Source organism: Electrophorus electricus, chromosome 22 (assembly GCF_041902795.1).
Source record: "Electrophorus electricus isolate QZ-2024a chromosome 22, ASM4190279v1, whole genome shotgun sequence".
Lineage (NCBI taxonomy): Eukaryota > Metazoa > Chordata > Actinopteri > Gymnotiformes > Gymnotidae > Electrophorus > Electrophorus electricus.
The window spans coordinates 12,968,341-12,989,264 of NC_137518.1; the positions used below are offsets into that span (position 1 = coordinate 12,968,341).

The 20,924-nt window shown below is 46.3% G+C and overlaps 2 protein-coding genes across 3 annotated transcripts; one reads left to right on the forward strand and one right to left on the reverse strand.

The window, feature by feature from the left end:
• Window positions 1-62: 62 nt before the first annotated feature.
• On the reverse strand, window positions 63-15,293 carry pbrm1 (polybromo 1). Of its 2 annotated transcripts, none has more exons than XM_081705138.1 (30): window positions 15,201-15,293; window positions 14,276-14,424; window positions 13,901-13,998; window positions 13,424-13,571; window positions 13,187-13,336; window positions 12,959-13,069; window positions 12,807-12,875; window positions 12,624-12,722; window positions 12,459-12,544; window positions 11,872-11,963; window positions 11,168-11,384; window positions 10,766-10,907; window positions 10,490-10,584; window positions 9,956-10,235; window positions 9,596-9,698; window positions 8,536-9,175; window positions 8,095-8,306; window positions 7,383-7,568; window positions 6,850-7,007; window positions 6,381-6,635; window positions 5,878-6,023; window positions 5,573-5,730; window positions 5,037-5,220; window positions 4,408-4,612; window positions 3,689-3,890; window positions 3,192-3,263; window positions 2,504-2,641; window positions 1,872-1,921; window positions 955-1,168; window positions 63-863 (listed from the first exon to the last, which is right to left on the reverse strand). In XM_081705138.1, exons 2-30 carry the CDS (start codon window positions 14,411-14,413, stop codon window positions 691-693), a joined length of 4,821 nt encoding a protein of 1,606 aa, XP_081561264.1. In that variant the 5' UTR covers window positions 14,414-14,424; window positions 15,201-15,293; the 3' UTR covers window positions 63-690. The 2 variants fall into 2 exon arrangements, with proteins under 2 accessions (XP_081561264.1, XP_026876298.3); XM_027020497.3 differs by having other exon boundaries at window positions 3,108-3,263.
• gnl3 (G protein nucleolar 3) lies at window positions 15,242-20,883 on the forward strand. Its single transcript, XM_027020501.3, has 15 exons — window positions 15,242-15,385; window positions 15,616-15,674; window positions 15,818-15,958; window positions 16,057-16,176; window positions 16,259-16,348; window positions 16,503-16,638; window positions 16,740-16,843; window positions 17,106-17,250; window positions 18,233-18,320; window positions 18,696-18,873; window positions 19,344-19,486; window positions 19,625-19,761; window positions 19,874-20,025; window positions 20,421-20,481; window positions 20,650-20,883. The coding sequence occupies exons 1-15, from the start codon at window positions 15,373-15,375 to the stop codon at window positions 20,754-20,756; spliced, it is 1,674 nt and encodes a 557-aa protein (XP_026876302.3). The 5' UTR covers window positions 15,242-15,372; the 3' UTR covers window positions 20,757-20,883.
• Window positions 20,884-20,924: the final 41 nt, after the last annotated feature.

Below are 20,924 nucleotides of genomic sequence, written 5' to 3' on the forward strand. Positions count from 1 at the left end.
ATTGAAAAAAAAAAATCTCTTGCATATCTATGGTGACATTTAAAAAAAACAAAAAACAAACATTCAAAATGTAATTGGAAACGGTTTATTGAAACATTGATTCAGCAGCAAATGTTATTTGCACCGAAATGAATTACAATTAATCAAAATAAGAAATTATGAAAATCACCCTTCATATGGCAACAAACCAAAAACAAACAAGCAAAACCATAAACAGCCCCACTCACCTCAGGTAGGTAACCATTTTACTGAACCAAGGATGATTTCAAAAGTGCCCAAAGACTTCAACTTTAAAGTTTTTAAAAAGTAATGGAGAAGAGAATCAACAATTGATGTTTTACAACATTTTATGAAAATGTTTGTCTATCTTAATAGCTACAGTTAATAACAAACTTAAGACACAAACGTGTTCAAAGTGCTATGAATCGAATTAACAATAAAAAGCCAACTGGCCAGACGTACATGTTTTACAAACCCACATATGAAAACTCTATTACAGAATGAACTTCTCTAGTACAGAATGAACAGAAATGGTTTAGACCACTGGTGCACCAGTCCAAGGTGGCAGAATTTAGTATTTTCTTGATTCAAAACAGCCGATTACACTAGCTTAACTTCACCAAAATCAGTCAAATCAGGTGTGTTAGAGCAAGGAAAATCCATCCGGTACTGACGCTGGATGTGTCAGAGTTAGATTTTGTGTATGTTGTGAGTGTGTCGAATGTTTAGGGTGTCTCGGAGCATGAGGTCCTGTAGCCGCCACAGAGCGTCGGCCATGGTGGTGTGGGCCCCCTTGCTTTTCAGCCAGTGAGTGGGAAGTCTGCTTTCTTGTTCTTTCGTGAGGCGTACATCTTTTCTTCGAGCTGAGGTGTCGCACGGACGCATTTTTTAATGTACACGACGTACTGTAAACTAGGGGATGTAAAAAGATGTTTTAAAAAATAAAGCACTCACCTGACAGAGTCTGGTCCCATTTGCTAACAGTGGACGATTCAGCATTGAGTCCCTCTATGTACCTCAGGTAGGCTTCAGAGTGAAGGAGTCGTTGTGGTTTGGGTGGAGGTGCCACAAATATAGGGGTGGATGGCTGCAGAAGGGCAGGCTGTCCCACATGCCCCTGCCCTGGGTAGGGTGGTGGTGCTTGCTGGCTAGGACCCATCCCACCCACCTACAGAGAAACATGTGACTGTGATTCAGAGGAGAGCTCCGAAACAGGGACCAGGCAAAGTGGTGTGGGAATGAAAAAGTTTACCATTCTAGGTTGGATTCCCACCAATCAAGATTACCGTTCTAGGTTGGATTCCCACCAATCAAGATTACCGTTCTAGGTTGGAATCCCACCAATCAAGATTACCGTTCTAGGTTGGAATCCCACCAATCAAGATTACCGTTCTATGTTGGATTCCCACCAATCAAGATTACCGTTCTAGGTTGGAATCCCACCAATCAAGATTACCGTTCTAGGTTGGATTCCCACCAATCAAGATTACCGTTCTAGGTTGGATTCCCACCAATCAAGATTACCGTTCTAGGTTGGATTCCCACCAATCAAGATTACCGTTCTAGGTTGGATTCCCACCAATCAAGATTACCGTTCTAGGTTGGATTCCCACCAATCAAGATTACCGTTCTAGGTTGGATTCCCACCAATCAAGATTACCGTTCTAGGTTAGATTCCCACTGATCAAGACCAAGTGGTTTTTTGTAAACGTGTACTTGTACTTACCCATTTTTTATGCTGAACTCATCTATAAAGACATACATATGACTTTATTTATGAATTTCTGCTTGGCACAAATCAATAGCACTTCTGATTCTTGAGTGTAGCTTGTACGAGCATTAGGAGGTATAGTGCTTCTATTCAGTATTACCTGAGATCCATAGGGGTTTCCTGTAGGCCCCGCGACCATGCCATTCACACCTGTGAAAGGTAATCGCAGCACATGTGCCAAATGAGATCGCTGGCTGAGGTCATGCCTGTTGGAAACTGGACTATAGAAACAACTGCAGCCTACTGACACACTCATGCCTCCGTACACTGCTGTCTGAGAGAAATTACCGCTAATAAAAGCACTGAAATCTTATTAACCCTTATTTACAAAATGTTAAGATGTGTAAAGATTTTTTAAAAAAAGTTACTGGAAAATATTGTTACTGGATAATATTATTGGGTATTATTGGGCAATATGATATAATACAGTTTACGTAAGGTTTGATTGCAGGTTAAGTAACTGCATGGTGATTGCAGGTTAAGTCCTCTAATGTGCCGTTACCTCCCACAACAAAGGAAAATGGGTTTTCCGTATCGCTAAATGAACACCACATTTCTTATTCGGTCCGGTTTGCATGGCTGGCTCATTCTGGGGAGAGGGAGCCCCGGAACCTTATGGGACAGGTAGCCCCTCCAGGTAGAGTTTGAGAGGCAGACAGGAAGCAACTGCAGAAGGGGTGGGTGGTAGTGGTTGTGAAGGTGGAGTTTGGGGGAGGGTGGAGCTGTCCTTACCCAGGTGCGGCATGCCCGGGAAGCTGGACATGCCCGGTGGGAAGTGGTGGGGTAACACAGGCACCCCCATATGATGTGACGGCATGCCAGCCACACTGACAATGCCATCAACGGGCGGCCGGAAACTACCCATCATGCCTTTGAGGAGCGAGAGGAGGGAAGATGGCAAAACAAGAGATCCATGCATCAGTAAAACATGCGGCCTAACTAGGATTAGGGAATTCATGCACGGTGCCTAGGAAAAGAGACAGGAAGCTTAGTGCATCAGAGACATGATGATGCAACGTTGTTTACTGCATGTGCAGTAAGAGTTACATGGACCGTTAATTCATGCACATGCACCTGATTGACTGAAAGGAAAAAACGAGATTTGGGGCTTTTAAGAAGACGACGGGAGGAATGCATTAAAAATCATAACTGTTTCAAGGTGTAAATGTAAGATGTTAAAAAAGTGACAGCCCTGGCATGAATCTGAAGCACACTGTTAAGGGTGAATGAGGAAGAAGAAGGAATGACTGGAGAAATGACCAGCAGCAGTTAGGCTTCTTATTGCAGCTCTGTGCGGCACCTGTGAGGTGTGTCCACCGTGTCTGGGAGGGGTTACCTGCCATAGGGGTCATGCTGGGGTTAAGCATCCCCATAGGGATCGGAGAGGCCACCACCCCCATGAGCGCCCCTACTGGGGTACCTGCTCTCGGGGAGTTCTGCTGATGGGACGCTCTCTCGCGCTCCTGCTGCTCGGCTACTTTGGCTGCCCGCTCTGAAACAAACAAACAAACACACACTGTTGACCTTGAATAACGACAGTGCAACAGGCTTCAGTATGTGTGGTTAAGGCACTTGACTGGTAAATCAGAAGGTTGCCAGTTCAAGTTACCACTGTTGGTCTCTTGAGCAAGACCTTTAAGGCTCAACTGCTCAAACTTTATTCAGTCATAACTGTAAGTCGCTTTGGATAAAAGCATCAGCTAAATGTGTGAAGTCCACGTTGTGATGAATTTTAAAGCAGTTTATGAGCATGAAAGCATGATCCAGTCAACTCAGTGAACAACCAGGCAGCCAACAGCTTCATCTTTGCGTCACAGTATCAGTATCAGTATCGTCATGCCATCACAGTGTCAGAGCTGAACTTCATGCATGTTCAGCTCTGACACTCACCGGACAGATGCGGCGTTCCGCTCTCACCTTCATACTCGGCTTTCTTGGCCGACTCCAGGTTCCGCCACTCGGTGCCGACGAGGCGACTCAGCTCCCCGAACGAGAAGTCTGGGTGCTGAGCCTTGATCACCGCCCGCATCTCGCTGCTGAACAGGATGTAGCCACTCATATTGATCTTCCTCTTCGAACCCTCCTTCTTCGACAGGCCCTTTATGGACTTGGGCAGGGACTTTGGGGCACAGAGAGTACAGATGAGCCGAGGGCAAACTCAAACTCCTTCTGAGCTTTCTACAGCCTAGCACAAAACTAAGCCCTCTGGGACACTAGGTTAAAACACAGGTGGTTCGTGTAAACTGTGGGCAGGGTTGTCCACGGGCGTGTGTGTGTGTGGTGTGGAGATTACACCAGGTGGCCCAGTCTTATATGTGAAGCATCCAGCTGGGTGGAGAGGTTTTTGTTCCAACCAAGCAGGAGAACACCAGCAGGTATCAGTTTTCAAATCATTCATTAGCTGTATTAGTTGTGTGGGTGTGTCAGGTGTGCTACTGTTTGGCTGGAACAAAAACCTGCAGCCGGTTCAGGCCTTTGAGGTTCAGACTGCCAACCCCTGCATTATTCTACATAAACACACTTGTGGCATTACATTATACTACAGGCTTATGTAAGCGGTCCATCCATGTGCCTGTGGGCATGCGGTGACGACTGTGGTCTAGGCGTGGCGGAAGCTGAGGGTGATCCCGGCTCACCTGCGTAGGAGCATACGGGATAATGTCCAGGTCGCTGGCCAGCGGCGTCTGCAGCTGTGGCATGCCCTGAGCATCAGAGCCTTCACCATCGTCGTCACCCAGGTCTTCCAGCTCCTCATCCGTCATGTCAGCAAACTTGGCCTCCAGCTCCTCGATTTTCTTATCCAGCAGGGGGGATGGCTCTTTTTGGGGCACCATCAGCTTCCTGTGGGAGCAGCAGCAGCTGAGTAACTATTACACTCTGACGGCCGGATGGGTTTCCCCGCAAGTTTAATAGCATTGACATCATCTCAGCTACTGGAGAAAGTGTTCGGATTAACTCTCATCCTCGCACTGTACAATGATATCTGGGCTATGACGCTTTTAGGAGACTCATCCATGTCTACTCACGACTGCCTTGTCTACTGGGTCTACTGGGACTATCTGAGTGTGATCTTTCTTAAGATGTTTACTCTGAACACTGCTTAGAGACAGGGGAAAAAAAACACACACACATACATACATATATATATATATATATATATATATATATATATATATATATATACATATATGAGAGAGAGAGAGAGCGTCATAGATAGATAGATAGATAGATAGATAGATAGATAAACAGCCATGAAGAACCTCACCTAAAATAATAGATTTCGTCCTCCACTACTTTGGCAGAGAGAGGGAAACGCTTCAAGCCTTTAAACTTCTTCATCTGCCTCTCGCTTTCGATGTAGCGGCTCTCACACAGCAGCACGTCCTCCTCCGGCACCTCAGTCGGACGGCACGACAAGTAGTCTTTGAACGAAGACACCACGCACTTGCCTGAGGAGCACACAAGCCAGGTGGAGGAGAGGGAACCACAGCGAGCTGTTACAAGCATTTACTGCACAGACTGGACTGATTCAAAATGCAGACTTGATTTCAAAACAAACAACTGAAGTAACATCCTTGAGAAAAAAGGATTTCCTATAAAGTAGTGTAATCAAGCTAGAAACAATGCAAAAACCTATATACAAGACCTCAATATCTAAAATATGAGAGATAGAGGAAAAGAGAAATAAATGTTAATCAAAACGTTCAGTCCTGTCACTTTTAATCAGCGTGTGCAGCACAGATCTCGGTGTGTGACAAAGTACAGTTTGACGTTTAAGTCAGGTGGGGCTGTGAAGGACACCTGTAATGCAAGTCATGGGGCAGGCCTCTTCCAGGTTGCTAAGGAACACCTCCTTTTTGTAAAACATCTTGGTGGGCTCGTGTTCGGTCTCTTCCGGGTAGATGAAGATCGGTCCGAAAAAATAGGCGGCACCGTCGCGCACCCACATTTTCTCGATCCTGTTTCGAGTCATGCCAGATCAGCGGATGTTGGTCCATCGCAGTAACATACATCACATGCAAACGTTTCCAGTGAGCTTTTTTTTCAAGCCGAGTGTGAGCTAAATGACGAAGGAAGGTGCACAACGAAAAGTGCATTTGCTCTACCTGCCCACGCGGTGGCGCACTAGGCCGTGAGAGCGCACGTAGACACAGTCGCCTACTTTGAGCCAAAGGTCGTTGTAGCAGAGTTGCTCGTAGTACTGGCAGCCCGGCTCACCGTTGCTCACCTCCATCGGCACGTCTGCCTTCTCCTGCAGACGCAACGCTGCGGTTATAGCAGAGGCCCGACGCGAAGGACGGCACGTGGTTAAGTCATTGCTACAGGTAACGTGTGCTATCGAGCGAGAGGAATTTTAAATGTATGAGAATTCTAATGACTAGGTGTTTCATTAATTGTTAGGTGTTTAATTCATTAATAGGTGTTACTGTGATCTTGCTAAACACTGCCTGACTGACACAGTGATGAATACTTAGTTCCAGAGATTTCCTTTAAGTTTCTCTTGTGTTCTAAAAACACATAGATGCAAATTCTCTTAACCAGGCATTACCACCTCATCATTTTGAAGTTCTCGCTTTTTGAACAAATCATGTGGGTCTCTGATGATCACCTTATCAATAATGGAGGCAGTGGTTTTGTTGTCCTCTGTTGGTTCTGAGGTCTTCTCGCTGTCCTGCTTCGGGGCAAACATAGAGGCCACCCGCACCACGGGCAAAGGTGTGTCGCGAGGGAAGAATTTCACAGAGCTCAGGGGCATGGTCCACATCTTGATCTTCTTGAAGGACTTGGTCTTGGCCGAGTAACGGGACTCGCAGACAAAAACATCGTCGGCTCTGAAGCCCTCTGGGCTCAGCTTGAAGTACTCCTGCCAAGGAACCGCAATGGTCGTCAAACTAAACTTTACAAAGATTTGGAAAACGACGGCACTGTAGTAAGGCTAATGTTAAAAATGATGCTTGCTCTACCATATAACGCAGAATGCGGTTTTGCGCCACTTTGTGGTTCTGCCAACCCCAATCAAAATTTGATAAATACTTCATGAAAATACCCATCTACCAGACGCTGCAGGGAAACTGTACCTTAACAAACATGACGACGCATTTGCCCAGAATTTTGCTGACGGGGACTTTGTTGTAGTAGTCACTTTTGAAAACCTCTTTCTCCAGGAATTTGCGTGTGGCCAGATGAAAGGTCTCATTTGGTCTGTAGAACCAGCAGCCGTAAAGCCACTTCTCCCCTGCAGCACAGACAGACACGCCTGGTGTGAACGCCACAAAACACTAAGTGTTTTCTGGGTATTGAAATGAAGAGTTTTGCGGGAGCACTCCTACAGATAAGCATGTTCCAAGGGCAGTTAATTACAGCGTAATCTAGTTTAGGACTACGCTTATTCGGTCTTCCAGAAACCCCCTCCTACACAGGTTACATCCTCTTCACCAGTGACCCGTAATCCCCTTTGGAGTTTTTAGAACATCAATTTTTTCACTTTGCCAGTCCTAAAACCTTCAAGCCCTTCAGTGTTTCAGCGCTGATGAAGATCAGTACCGATCTTTGCGTCTTAAGATATTCCATAAAACCACACAGAACTGCACAAACGCTGTCAGTGTAATACCTGCGTCGTCCTGCCAGAGGCGCTCTATGCACACAATGTGGGGCTGCAGATTGGCTTCGGCGGGCTCTACATAGACGTAGTCTCCTACGTGGTACATCCGGTCACGGAAACTGCAGTCCTGACTGTACGTACGCTGGAGACATCCCTGGCCCATCCCACCAGACGAGTCCTCACTCCTCTCTGCTTCTGGTTTGAGGTTGCCCGAGCAACAATAAATAATAATAACAACAACAACAACAACAACAATAAATAATAACAACAATAGTAATAATAATACAAGAGAAATTAGTATTTGACATCTAGTGCTAATATTTTCATGTATTACTAGCATATAATCAATATGTAACTAATTGTTTAATTAAATTAAGATATATCCTAAAATCAAAAGTAACGTTAGTACCCTTAAATCCTTATATATTCAGTGTGCGTTGTATTGGTTATCGGATTTTATTTACGCTTCAGGTGTGATGAGAGGACTGTCATGACATGATTAGTCCTGAGCCAGTTCTGAATCCTCGCTCAGCACCGCCGAACCCTTGCATCAAGACTTCTTCTTAGAGTTTAATACACACTAGAAGGGCTTATCAACAGGCTTCCATAGTAGGAGGGCTTACGTTTTATTGGTCTCCAGGAATTCAGAAAACAAACAAACAAACAAACAAACAAACATGCGAGGTTGCCTCCAAGCGACGCTCAGCACGTTTCCACTGACCTTTTTTCTCCTCCTCCCTCTTCAGCTTGTCCTCCTCCAGCTCCTTGGGGAGTTTCTCCTTCTTCTCCTTGTCCACGTCGCTGTGCAGGTGTTTGGAGGTGTAGCTGAGGGCCGGGCTCAGGAGAATCTCGCCGTTCTTGCACAGCTCATCTCTGATCCGTATGAAGAACTGCTGCAGCTCCACCGCGTCCTCGTAGATCTCCGAGTCAGTCCTGTCACGAGACAGGGGACGCCACGAGACACAGCCGCTCTACATTTCTCTACGGTAACTGACTGAGCCAATATTATACGCATATGACCGTGTTGGCTGAAGACAAAATTCACCTGCGTGGAATCATATCTACAATCGTATGTCCGGTCTAAATTTCTTTTTTACCCATTCCAGCTTCCGACGCGTGTAAGCGGAGGATGGAGGACTCGGGGACTGGGACAGGGCCTTACCTGTACATGCGCCTGGCCTTCTCTAGCACCTCAAACATGTGGTCCTGGAAGACGTCCAGGCGCTTGTAACGCCCCTTGTCCACGTTGGCGCGTATGATCTCGAAGTTCAGCTTAGGCCTGTCGGGATGGCTGGGGTCTTCGGCCGCGATCTCCGCCAGCGAGTCGCTGTAGCAGCGGCCTTCGTCGTCCTGGTGACCCAGCACGGACACGAAGAGGCTGCGGATCATGTCCTGCAAGAGGCGGGGCACGTCGGGGACGTGGGCGTCGTCACTGCCCTCCAAGTCCCGCCTGGTCCCCAGGAGGACCTTGTGCAGCACAAGCGCGTCCTTGTAGATGAGTGACTCGGGCTCGTTGTAGGTACACGCGTTGTTGAACATCAGCACCAGGTCTTCCACCAGCGCATCCACATCCTGGTACTTATTGGCCAGCATGTGACTCTTCACCCGCTCCATGTCTATTGGCCTCTTGATGGCCACGTAGTAGTCCGGGAGCTCCGCCCGCGAGGGCAGCCGCAGGAAGATGGTGCTGAGGCGTCTGCCACGCTTGTCCGTGTAGTTCTTCACCGCCTCGTACAGCTCGCTCAACTTCTGCTGCAGAGGGGTCAAGTACTTGGACTTCTTCGGTGAAATGCCACTCTTCCCTGTCATTGGGAGGTGGAGGAGATGTTAGCAGCTAACATTTTTTGCACTTCTAGGTGTCAGCACTGATCCCTGTATTTCAACAGTATTCTAGTTCAGTGGTGTCTTGGACTGTCACCTACTGGACTGGCTAGGATGTATTCTATGAGTAAATGACAAAGCACTTTTGTAAGTCGCTCTGAATAAAATGCCATCAATGTAAATGTAAACATGGTTAATAGTGAGTGTGGGCTAATAAGCCTGATCTAATTTGCATAATGCTATAGGGCTATCATTTGTTATTAGCAATGGTAGCACCGTTGGGTGATGACTATTCCTTTAAGCAATATCCCCAATTCATGCTGTGTCTTAATCTGAGCTTTTCTTGTGTCTGCGTATTTGTGGTAGTGTGTAGATTTTATTTACTCATATAAGTGACATACTTATTTTGATTTTTGGAGAGACGATGTCGTCGTCGAGCGGGGGCCCGAGCTCCCTCCGTTTCTCTCTCATGATCTTCTCCAGGGTGTTGGCGTCGTTGTACACCTGGAGCAAAGCCACATGTGATCTCAGCATTCAAGTATGATGGCCAAGCATGAACGCAGTACCAGCTCATACTGTCCACAGTCTTCTCGGCGACACTATTTGGACTGCATCACTGACGGTTATTTCTGTGTCTAAAGTGATTTACATTAGTGACTTCCCAGTCAACTTTCCACTTGAATAATCACAAGGATTCCCAATAACTATGCAGCCAGATCCCTGTCTCTGGAAATACACAAAGTCTATTTTATAGCACCCACCTGGGAGCCCTCTTCATTGTAATGCCTGGCGTTGCGAAACATCAGCTTCAAGTCCTCCACCATGATGTCCTCATTGGCGTACTTGTCCGCGCGGATGTTGTGGTCGACAGTGCGCAGGTCCATGGGCTCCAGGATGATCTTGTAGTAGTCGGGATAGTCCTTCTTGGAGGGTTTAACCATGAAAAGGTCACAGAGTCGGCGGCCAGTGCCCAGCACGCGAGCCTCAGTCACTGCCTGGAACAGAACCTTCATGCGGTTCTTCTTGGTATTCTTCTTATGACTGATGTTCAAATAAAAAAGAAAAGAAAAGAAACAACAAAAAAGAGACTCTAAATTTTTCAGTAAACAAAGCTTCATAGGAAATTTTGTCTAGATGAGCTGCGATGCAGGTGAGAATAAACCTCAGATCGCAATCAAGACATGCAAAGAAAAGTTTGAAATGAACCGCAGAGATGGAGTTTTTGAAGTTTAGTCTAGTTGTTTGACTGAGATGTGAGGAGCAGTGTTGAACAGCAGTTGTCCGACAGACTTTACCTTTTACGTTTGGTGCAACCACCGTCTGACAGCGTGGATGAGAGCATACTATCACCATCCTCCTCCTCTCTCCGCAATAGGTCCTTCCTCTTCAGCTAAAGACACACACACACACGGCCTTACTGCAGTGGGAGAACTCGACAACTGAAGTTTAATATGACTCAAAACCATGTTCATATCTTGTCACAACTTTGAAACTAATCGCTTTTCAGTTTATGGTATACAGGTTTACTGTTCTAGCTTTGATGGAACCCTCTTCCTGAACGTCAAGCTCACCTGCAGGAGATGCTGTAGCTTGAGGGCCCGCTTGTAAACACGCGAGTTGGGCGTGTTGTACCGCTTGGCGTTCTCAAACATCAGGTTCAGTTCGCTGTCCATCTGCTCCACACTCTCATATTCGTTGTTCTTCATCTTATCTCTGAAGTCATGAGACAACACACTTTAACCAGCCTACATTTTAAAAAACATGTAACCGAGAAACTATTGCCTACGCTTGGCAGTACACACGAACAGCGGCCATGAATGACATGAGTGATGTTGAAGATATTCTATTTTGTTGTACAGAAATGAACCTCAGGAAATTAACATGCTGCGCATGGATGTCCATTGCCAACTTGTGTTCTGCATAAATAAGGTTACGTCAAGTGTCGTGTAGCTTTTGGTGTCGCCGCTGCCTACCGGATCTGTTGCAAGGAGATGGGCTGGCTGATCTGCTGGTAGTAGCCAGGGTAGTCCTTCCTGGAGGGAAGCTGGAAGAAAGGCTCAGCTATGAGCTGTCCTTGGCTGTTCCTGCCCCCTCGCACGACCTCGTACATCTGGAAGATGGGATTGGACATGTCCATGTTGGAGTGGATGCTCTCGGCCTCTGACTCGCCCTCGTCGTAGTGCACCGAGCCTAGGGCGAAGAGAGGGAGAGGTGTCAGGGACCTGCTGGGAAACACGCACCGTGGTCCTACAGGCACACGGGTTGCTTTTCTTTTATTTTGTGTGCACGATCCCAATTCTTGTTCAAAAATAGTAAGGCATGAGGCAAGGACAGAGGGCAGAGATATTCTTAAACTAGTTCAGATGATTGGAAGATGCATTCATGTTTGGTTTGTATTTTCCCCCCCATCCGCTCCCCTTAATGTATGTAACAGTCTATTCCACAGTCTATTCCATTCTATTATAAGTTTTCCGTCTGGAAACAGGTACCAGACACATCAGACGTTACCTGTGTTGTGTGCAGAAAACTATCGAGCAAAGGCTAGCAGTGCGTAGTGAGTAGTGCCAAAATAAATTCAGAAATCAAAATGCTACGTTTGGTCAGCTGACTAGACTGTACAACAGCAACAGCCCCAGCTCTGATATGCCAGCACTGTGTAGGTATGCGGGAGGACTACCTGCTAGAACGCTGTCTTCATCGCTCTCCGAGCCGTACTGCAGTGCCGTGGTGATGGAGGACAGACGCTCTCCATGAGCGGACCTCCTGTTCCTGTTCAAACACCAACCGAACCCAAACACTGTATTCTGCATTTGTCTGTGTAAACCGCACTGTAAATGCCATGTGTTATTGCAGTGTAGATGCAAGGAGTTGTTGCTGTGAAGTATCTCAGAGATTTTCTTCATTTCATTTTTCTCCCAGCTAATACCTTCATTGTATGTCCTACACAGGACCACCTAGGACATGCAGGATGGGGGGCAGGGGTAACTAGGACACGCGGGACAGGGCAGCTAGGACAGGCGGGACCGGGGCAGCAAGGACACGTGGCACGGGGCAGCCGGGACATGCGGGACAGGGGCAGCTAGGACACATGGGACAGGGGCAGATAGGACATGCAGGACAGGGGCAGATAGGACATGCGGGACGGGGGCAGCTAGGACACATGGGACAGGGGCAGATAGGACACGCGGGACGGGGGCAGATAGGACATGCAGGACGGGGGCAGATAGGACATGCGGGACGGGGGCAGATGGCAGGGGGACGCACCGGATTCGGATACTGCTTTTAACAGGCTCAGTGTGCTCCAGTTCCATCTTCCTCTGGGCAAAGATCTTTTTGATGTTGTTGGCATCCTGTAAGTTCAGTAAAATGCTGGCTTGTACAAATGAGCATCCAAAGTAGAGATTTACTAGGCATTTCATTACAATTTACCTTGAACACCTGTGATCCAGGTTCATTGTACGTTTTGGCATTTCTGACTAAGAGGTCAATGTCCTTGGCCATGTGATTCACACTTTTGTAGTAGCCAATCTAAGAGGATAAAAATATTCCATGTTTCAATGAAAACAAGGGAAATATTTCATAGTGAAAGTCTGAGACACATTTTATACACACCTGTATCCGTTGAGCAATGGTCTTAAGATCGATTGGATCTTTGATGATAGCATAATAATCTGGGTATTGCTGTCGAAAAGAGAATCGTGAATTGTGAAGGAAAATGTCAACAGTGAATTTGTGGATATGATAGTGCTCAGTATACTCAATACAATTTTAGAAGGAAGCCTCTGGAAGAGTTCACTGATGAGTCTGCCATGTTCGGTGAATGTTAACACAGTGTCCAGCAGCTGTTCCAAGACCTCCCGAAGACTGGACACAGGCTGAGGAAAAGCGAAGGAGACGCCGAAGTGAGGAAGATGAGGTTTACTTCCATATCAATAAAGAAAGAAAGAAAGAAAGAAAGAAAGAATGGGTAGATGTGTTATATCCCCTCTCACCTCGTCCTCCGTTGAACCTCCGGGATTGTCCTGGGAGTCGTCCACGTCATCATCATCTTCCTCATAGTCGCCTCGCTGCACAAACTCATTTTTGGTGCGGATGTAGAGGTCCCATAACTTACACGCAGCCCGGTATTCCGGAGTTTCGGGCTGCAGGACGAGGGAGAGTAGGGGAGTGGGTTATTTTACTGCCCCGTCGCCGAGCTGTTCAGATCCATGTGCATCATGACGCCTTACTTTGTAGTAAGCCTTAGTGTTGTTGAAGAGGAGCTGGAAGTCGACCGTCAGCTGCTCCACGTCATCGTACTCCTCCATCTTCAGCTTCTGCTGGATTTTCATCATGTCGATAGGCTGCGACACCACATCGTAGTAGTCGGGCTGGTTCCTTTTGGGGAGCGCGGGATCAGTAAACAGCTCTTTGCAACACAACCGTCCAGCCTATCATTGACTGTCGACAGCACCTACTCAAAACCTATTCAGATCCACAGACTCAGTCTGGGACTGATACTGGGATTGATCAAGTATGATTAGACTACCACCAGGGATGGATAAAATGTAAGAATTCAGGTCTCTCTAAAGTAGATGGTCTAAAACACAAAGCATTTGAAATGCCAGGCCAAGGTGCATTGCTGGTATTCAAAATTTATTCCAACAAACCCCACCCCATGTAAAATGTAAAATGTAAAAAAAGTGAGAAATAGCCCAGCAGCTCACCTCCTCTTCGGAGCCCGAATGAAGAGTTCACACAGCATCCTCCCCTGATCATCCTTATAGTCTCTGATTGTGTTGTAAAGCTCATGGCACACAGCAATCTGAGAGGTTAAAGGTGGATGGTATTAAATCAACCAATGCCTATTTTTCATGAACTAAAAGAATACGACACCATCTGATTACTTTATTAGGTAAACATACACTTAACAACTGTAGGCTGCCATACATTTTACAGTCTAATTCACAACTCCACTACTAGTATGTGAACAGACTATACCTGAGTATAATGTTAGCTTTATTGGCTAGGCTACAGCTACGGTGCAGATGTATTGGCGGGGGGCGGGGGTTAAAGGAAAGGTATAATGTGATAGGACTCACTGGATCAACTGTAGGAATGTTGGCGGTTCTTCTTCTCTTGCGACTGGTTGAGGGTAGCGATGCCGGCTGGCTGTCTTCAAAGTCTCCGCCGCTCACACTGCTGGACGGGGATGTAGTCCTCTTCCGTTTAGACCCCATTACAAAGGATTCTTTTAAAGGAAAAAAAAAACCTACATTTTAACAAACAAATAATCTCTGGATTATAACACCGAGGGCGACTAATTACTACGGTCGGAACGTTTTGTCTGACGCTTGGGCAAAAATATTAGAATTCAGATTTCACTGTTGTGGTAAATGAAGGCAAATCTCTTTAATGACGAGCCTAATCCCGGTTTACTGAGTGGAGGTTTTCATTCTCTTTGATCGTGCAGTCTTGACTTCAGCATCACAGTACGAACAATGTCATTAAATGGTCATTTAAAAGAGTCGAATTGCTGTACTGCTGCAAATGTGTTACTGCTTATGGTAAATATCCCTGACGCATTGTAGATCTTAATTGTTTACTCCGTATTATCACGTTGCCAGACATTTCTGAGGCGCACGGCTAGACGTGGATCAAAGCTCGGGCTTCATTAAAAAAATAAATGTAAAAGAAAAGAAAACAACGTCCACAATATGCAGCAGATTTTATTTGCGATATGCACAATTCTCATGCGTTTCGCAAATGCGTAACATTCGCGAATGCATACAAAAATAAGAAACCCACACGCATATATAATTCGGATATAATTGCAGACAGCGACCGTAGGAGTGTTGTGCAGTGTACAGTTGAAGTGGTGCAGGAATGACAGCTCGCGTCGGTACGGTGCACGCACACAAAGCCTCGCGCTGGATGCAACGTCGTTCTTCGTCGATGACGGGCGGACTAACTCAACGTGGATCAAATGTTTAATGGCTAAACGCTTTGGTGGTAGCCGAGGCTTACCTTCTGTTCCTTTTCGGGCTTCTTTGCGAGTGCGAGGGGAGCAAATGTTCGAAAAGCCCGATTGATTTATTAGAGGAAAAAAAATTAACCATTTCGGGTCAGCAAACGGAACCGGAAACAGAACGTCGTTCGCGCAGGGTCCACGTGCGGTGGAAGTGCGTCGTTGCGAGCCATGAAGCGTCCAAGTAATTATGCCGTTATATGTCAAATTATAGTGTTCATATTGGGACGTTTGTTAGTTTCAAGTATTTTATGGTTTACAGTTGACTTAAAGCGAGTAATTTCTGTGAAATAGTTGAGGTGTAGCAGTAGAGTATGAGCTAACTAGCTGGCTAAGTTAGCTAACCTAGCGTTATCTGACTAGACTATCTCAGGTAAAGTCGCGTTCAAATGTTTTAACTTTATTTCTTTTTAGAGCTAAAAAAGGCAAGCAAGCGCCTGTCCTGCGCAAAACGTTTCAAAATTCTGAAAAAGGTAAGAGTTCGTGTGCGTTTACATCGGATTGTGAGTTAACTCACGCTACAGTTACTGCATGTTGCAGTAGTGCCGCGTTGCTAGCCTAGCTTAGCTGTTGAGATATGTTGGTTTATTTTCTGCATTTGTTTTTGGTCTGCTAGGTCCGGGAACATCACAGAAAAGTACGAAAAGAGGCGAAGAAGAGCGGAATACGAAGGAAAGCCAAGAAGGATATTGGCGTTCCTAACAGTGCCCCTTTTAAGGAGGAAGTTCTCAGAGAAGCTGAGCAGAAGAAGCAGGAGGTGCAGTTGAACGTCATGCAGGGTCACCATGCCAGGTGTTGCATTAGCGATCGCTAGCGTTTTACATAGGAAACCTGTTTGCATTCGCGCCCCGACAGCTAGAAGAGCTGAGAGAGAAGAACCGACTCGCCAAGCAGAAGGAGCGAGCCGAAAAGAGGAAGCAGGAGACGGACGGAACCGCTGCAGACGCCGAGCCCAAATCCAAGAAGGCTAAAAAGGTAGAGTGGTGAACATGATGGCGGTGGTACAGCTGCAGGGCCCTCCTTCTTCTGTTTAAGTCGGACATTGTCGATTCCCCAGGAGGAGAAGGCAAAGGCGCAGAAGCAAGCGAGGGCGGCGGTTGCGAAGAAGAAAAGCACCAAGAAATTCAGATGCAGCGAACTGAATAAGGTGAAACTTTTAATGTTTTAAACACTTTTATTAAAAAAAAAAAAAAAAGGTACCTTGATATTTTGGTCAGAATAACTCAGGACACAGTAGCTAATATGACTGGCTATGAGACTGAAATGTATATTCCATGCTCACCAAGTGACGTCATGTCCAGGTAATTGAGGCTGCTGACGTGATAGTGGAGGTGCTGGACGCCAGGGATCCTCTGGGCTGTCGATGTCCTCAGCTGGAGGAAGCCGTGTTGAAGCACGGCGGCAAGAAAAGACTGTTGCTCGTACTGAACAAGATCGGTACTGTCATGGTTTTCTCAGTCTGGTTCTGACGTGATGAGAGCTGAAAACATTTTACACATTTGATTTTTTTTTTTTGCGGTATCATTCTTGTCCTTTAGATCTTGTGCCCAAAGACAATCTTGAGAAGTGGCTTGAATATCTTCAGGTCGAGTGCCCGACACTTGTCTTCAAGTCTACCACATGCCTACAGGACAGGACTGTGGTATGTGTAAAGCACTCGTTCTTAATTTGGGTTTCAAGAGAGTCCAGCCTGGCCAAGTTTGTGGTTTTCTCTTCTCCAAGAGAATATTCTCTGATTCAAATGTTCAGGCCCTGTGAATAATCATCAGAAGTAAGTATGTTGTGTCTGGGCACACCACAACTCTCCGGTGTTGTAAAGTGTGTGGCCGTTCAGTCCCCGGTCATGGGAGTGTTAGCTGTTATGTAGATGATGACCGGTGCAACCCCGTGTGGGATTGTTGCAGCTGGAAAAGAAGCAGAGGGATGCCAGTGGCCTCATGGATCACAGCCGAGCAGGACTCACCTTTGGCCGTGACTCTCTGATGCAGACGCTCAACGACTTGGCCGGCAAGGAGTGCAGCGACGGAATGCTCAAAGTTGGCGTTGTCGGTAAGACGGGGTAATGCATGGTTGAGCCTACCAGGCTCTCATTTTGTAGCTTTGCTGAGGTATTTAAAACTGCATGGACATTTATGGACATGTTAATCTAGTTGAAAGATTAATAAAGTGGGTGCAGTGGCGTAAGTGGGGATGTAACATTTAAAATCTAGCCTGTTCTAGCTTTAAACTACGCTTGTGCTTCCGGCTCCTTTGACCTGATCTTACCGCAAGTGCAGGTGCAACACGGCATTGTACTCACTCGAAGCAGTCCCAACATTTCACAAAGGGATTTTGACCATGGACATCATCAAACAAAAATACATCTCCCAGTTATTGAGTGAATAGAGCGGATCTAATTATCAACACGATAGTTGTATTTCTTAAGGAAAAACAATTCCGTGGCGGCTTTTAAATGTGAATCGGGACAGTTAGTCATTTAAATGTTGAAACGTATATCATTTAAATAGTTATCACAATTATGTAAATATTAATCTTATTCTCATCACAGTGGACAACCATGATATGTATTATTAACGAGTGCCATATATTTTTGTCATGGTGAGATTGTACTTCCCTGCCAAGATGTTTTCTTATCTGTTCATTTTTTTGGGTGCTGCCTTTCCTGCATGTTTGCTGCACCGTGTTGCTGGCTCAGCTCTGCTTTTATAGGGAATGTGAGGAGTTAATCTGATTGGATATTGAGGCGGCACACAAGAACATACCTGTTGATTGTGTGAAACGGCTAACCCCACCTCTTTGTACCAGTACCAGATTAGTGCCTCTGCCACCAGCCTTGAAAAGGGCAGACAGCGTGTCTGCTGCAGCCACACGTGTATGCCGTGTTCTTCCGCCTCATTTCAGGCACTTGCGCTGGGTCCACAAAAATAGAGCTCACAATGACACGACTTGTTTCACACGTCTTTCGCGTCCGATGCTGGTTGTGCATTCTGTGATGCGTTCTGTGACGTGTGCTTCTACTTGGCCTTTTCAGGTTTTCCTAACGTGGGAAAGAGCAGCATCATCAACAGCCTCAAAGGCATCCGAGTGTGCTGCGCTGGCGTACAGCGAGGAATGACCAGGTGCGTTCATCTTGGAAACCTGCTGGACCCCCTGAGCTTCCTAGTCCAGTCCAAACACAGTCAGAATCCTGTTTGATCCCTCATAATTTCTAATACTCCTCAGCTGGCTAATCAGGTCTGGTTTGTTGGCATCCACATAAGACCCAAAATATATGAGATTGTTCAGTCAGAAAGAACTGGACTGGGAACTTGGGCCTCTGGCTGGTACCGTGGGCGACTTTTGAAACGTGATGAACTGTGCTGATCTGACAAAGACCATGGAGTCTGCGTTCAATCCAACCCTGACCTTCAAGGTGCCGTGTCACGGGTACCTTTTGATTACCGTTCGCGAAGAAACCTGCCCGTCTTTAAGTGTCTCGCCTCTTCCCTGTCCAGATGTATGCAGGAAGTGCACATCTCCAAGAAGGTGAAGATGATTGACAGCCCGGCCATAGTGGCGGCTCCATCCAACTCTGGAGAGAAGCTCGCCTTGAGGAGCCTGCGGGTGGAGGAGGAAGAGGAGAGTCCGGCGGAGGCAGCCAGGGTCCTGCTGAAACAGTGCACCCAGGAGCATGTGCGTACGGCCCGCGGAGACACGTCTTTGCTTGAGCCCTTTGCTGCACTCACGACTTCAGTGTCGTAACTCTGTGCATTCTGTTTAATTGCCGGCTCTGTTGAAGGCTGCTCGTGAGCGCTGTTTTCTTTAGCAATTGTCACGTTGTTAGTTTGCATGTTTATATAAAATTTTGTAATGGCAAATGCAAGAAAGAAGCAAGTCTCGTTCACGGGGCGCATCTGGATGGATGATTTGTCATCTGTAGCAGTAGGAGCAAATGCTTCGCAGAGTCCCTTTTCCTAAAATTGCTTTTCATGTATTTCCATGACTTTTCTTGGAATGCGGCCACTATGTTCTGACAGTTGGTCTGCCATAGTAACGGAAAGATTCATCCCCCAACAGAAGGAGTCATCAGCATTTGAATGGTGCTTGCAATCCTAATAAATTGCATTTGCACACTTAACGTTTACCATGTTTGTGCTCTGCAGATCATGCTGCAGTACAATGTCCCAGACTACCGAAACTCTCTGGAGTTTCTGACATTCTTGGCCAAGAAGCGTGGTTACCTACAGAAAGGCGCGCTGCCCAACGTGGAGCAGGCTGCAGCCGTGTTCCTCGGTGACTGGACAGGGTAGGGCGGAATGGACCTGATTTCATATTAAAATCTGCGCTATGCCATCTTTCTTACATCGGTGACCTAAAGGATGCGTTGAGATTTTTGTTTGTTAGCAATGGGAATTACAGTAAAGGTTTGTGTGTAATTTGTCAGGGCTAAACTGAGCTACTACAACAAAACTCCAGAGAGGCGGGGCCTCCCTCCCCACCTCACCAATGCCATGGTAACGGAGATGCACAGGGGTTTGAACATGGGAAGAATCCACATGGCCAACGAGCAGATCATCAAACGTACGTTCTGCCACACCTTCCACCTGGGACATCCTTTTATCTACAAGATCGCGTGAAAATGAGATTGTATGTAACTAAAGTGCATTTAACGATGTTTTCCTCTTTTTTTTAGGAGTACGATGCCCTAATCAGGCTTTCAGCATCTGTTTCAGCTCAAAGGGTCTGACTGCTGGGCTTCTGAGAGTCAGTGAGATTCCAGAAGAGAAAGTGGTGACTGAGGAGGACATCTCTGAGCAAACGCAGGACATGGAGGGAACTAAAGAGGTATTTTAACACGTCCCCAGATTCACCTCTAAATCTGTCGTCGCAAACTTGGGGTCTTCTAACCAACAATTAATCCCTGAACTGGATTAACATCCTCTGCAAGTTAAACCCTGTATTGAAGACCTAGTTTAGTTCGCTGTTGAAGTGACTCTGTAGGTTTTCCTTCTGGTTTCATCTGATGAGTCATGATGAGACCATGTGTCACATACACCTCTGATGACATTCTAATCCAACTCTGAACTCATCACAGAGAATCCTCTTCCCTAGCCTGTGACCACTTTTAGTCCTAAAGATTAAAACTGGTGGCATTTGCATGGTTTTGTAGCATTTTTCTCATACGGTGGTGTTTAGTGGTGCATATTTACCAATCTTTCACTGTTAAACTGCCTTTTTAGGTCAAGACCCCTGACTCGGAAAGAACACTGCCTCAGCAAACAGTGCAACAGGAGAGCATGTGTAAGCAAGTTCCTCAGGCTTTCCTTACTACAGCATTCAGACCTTGAGTGTTTGTGCCTACTGCCCCTGCTTTAGCTCAGCATGTGAAAATGCCCCGTAGGTGCCTCTCTCAGCTGTGATGATAGAAACGACGCACTTAGTGTGCTTAACATACTTCTGTCTCCATAGGTAAACAAATAAAAGGAATGGCGCAACCTGTCTCTGTAAACACAGATCTGTTGGAGGCACAGCGGAACAACGATGATGCATATGACTTCAGCACAGATTTTGTATGAAATGTCCTGCCCACATCGAGAACAGATTCCATTGGTGTGTGTGATCCTGTTTCCTCCCTTGACTGATATGGATATGGGAGCAAAATAGGACCTGTTGTACATATAGATCATTAAACAAAGACTTTAATACTGTGTTGTGGTTTTTAGAAACCTTTGAATAGGGACCTG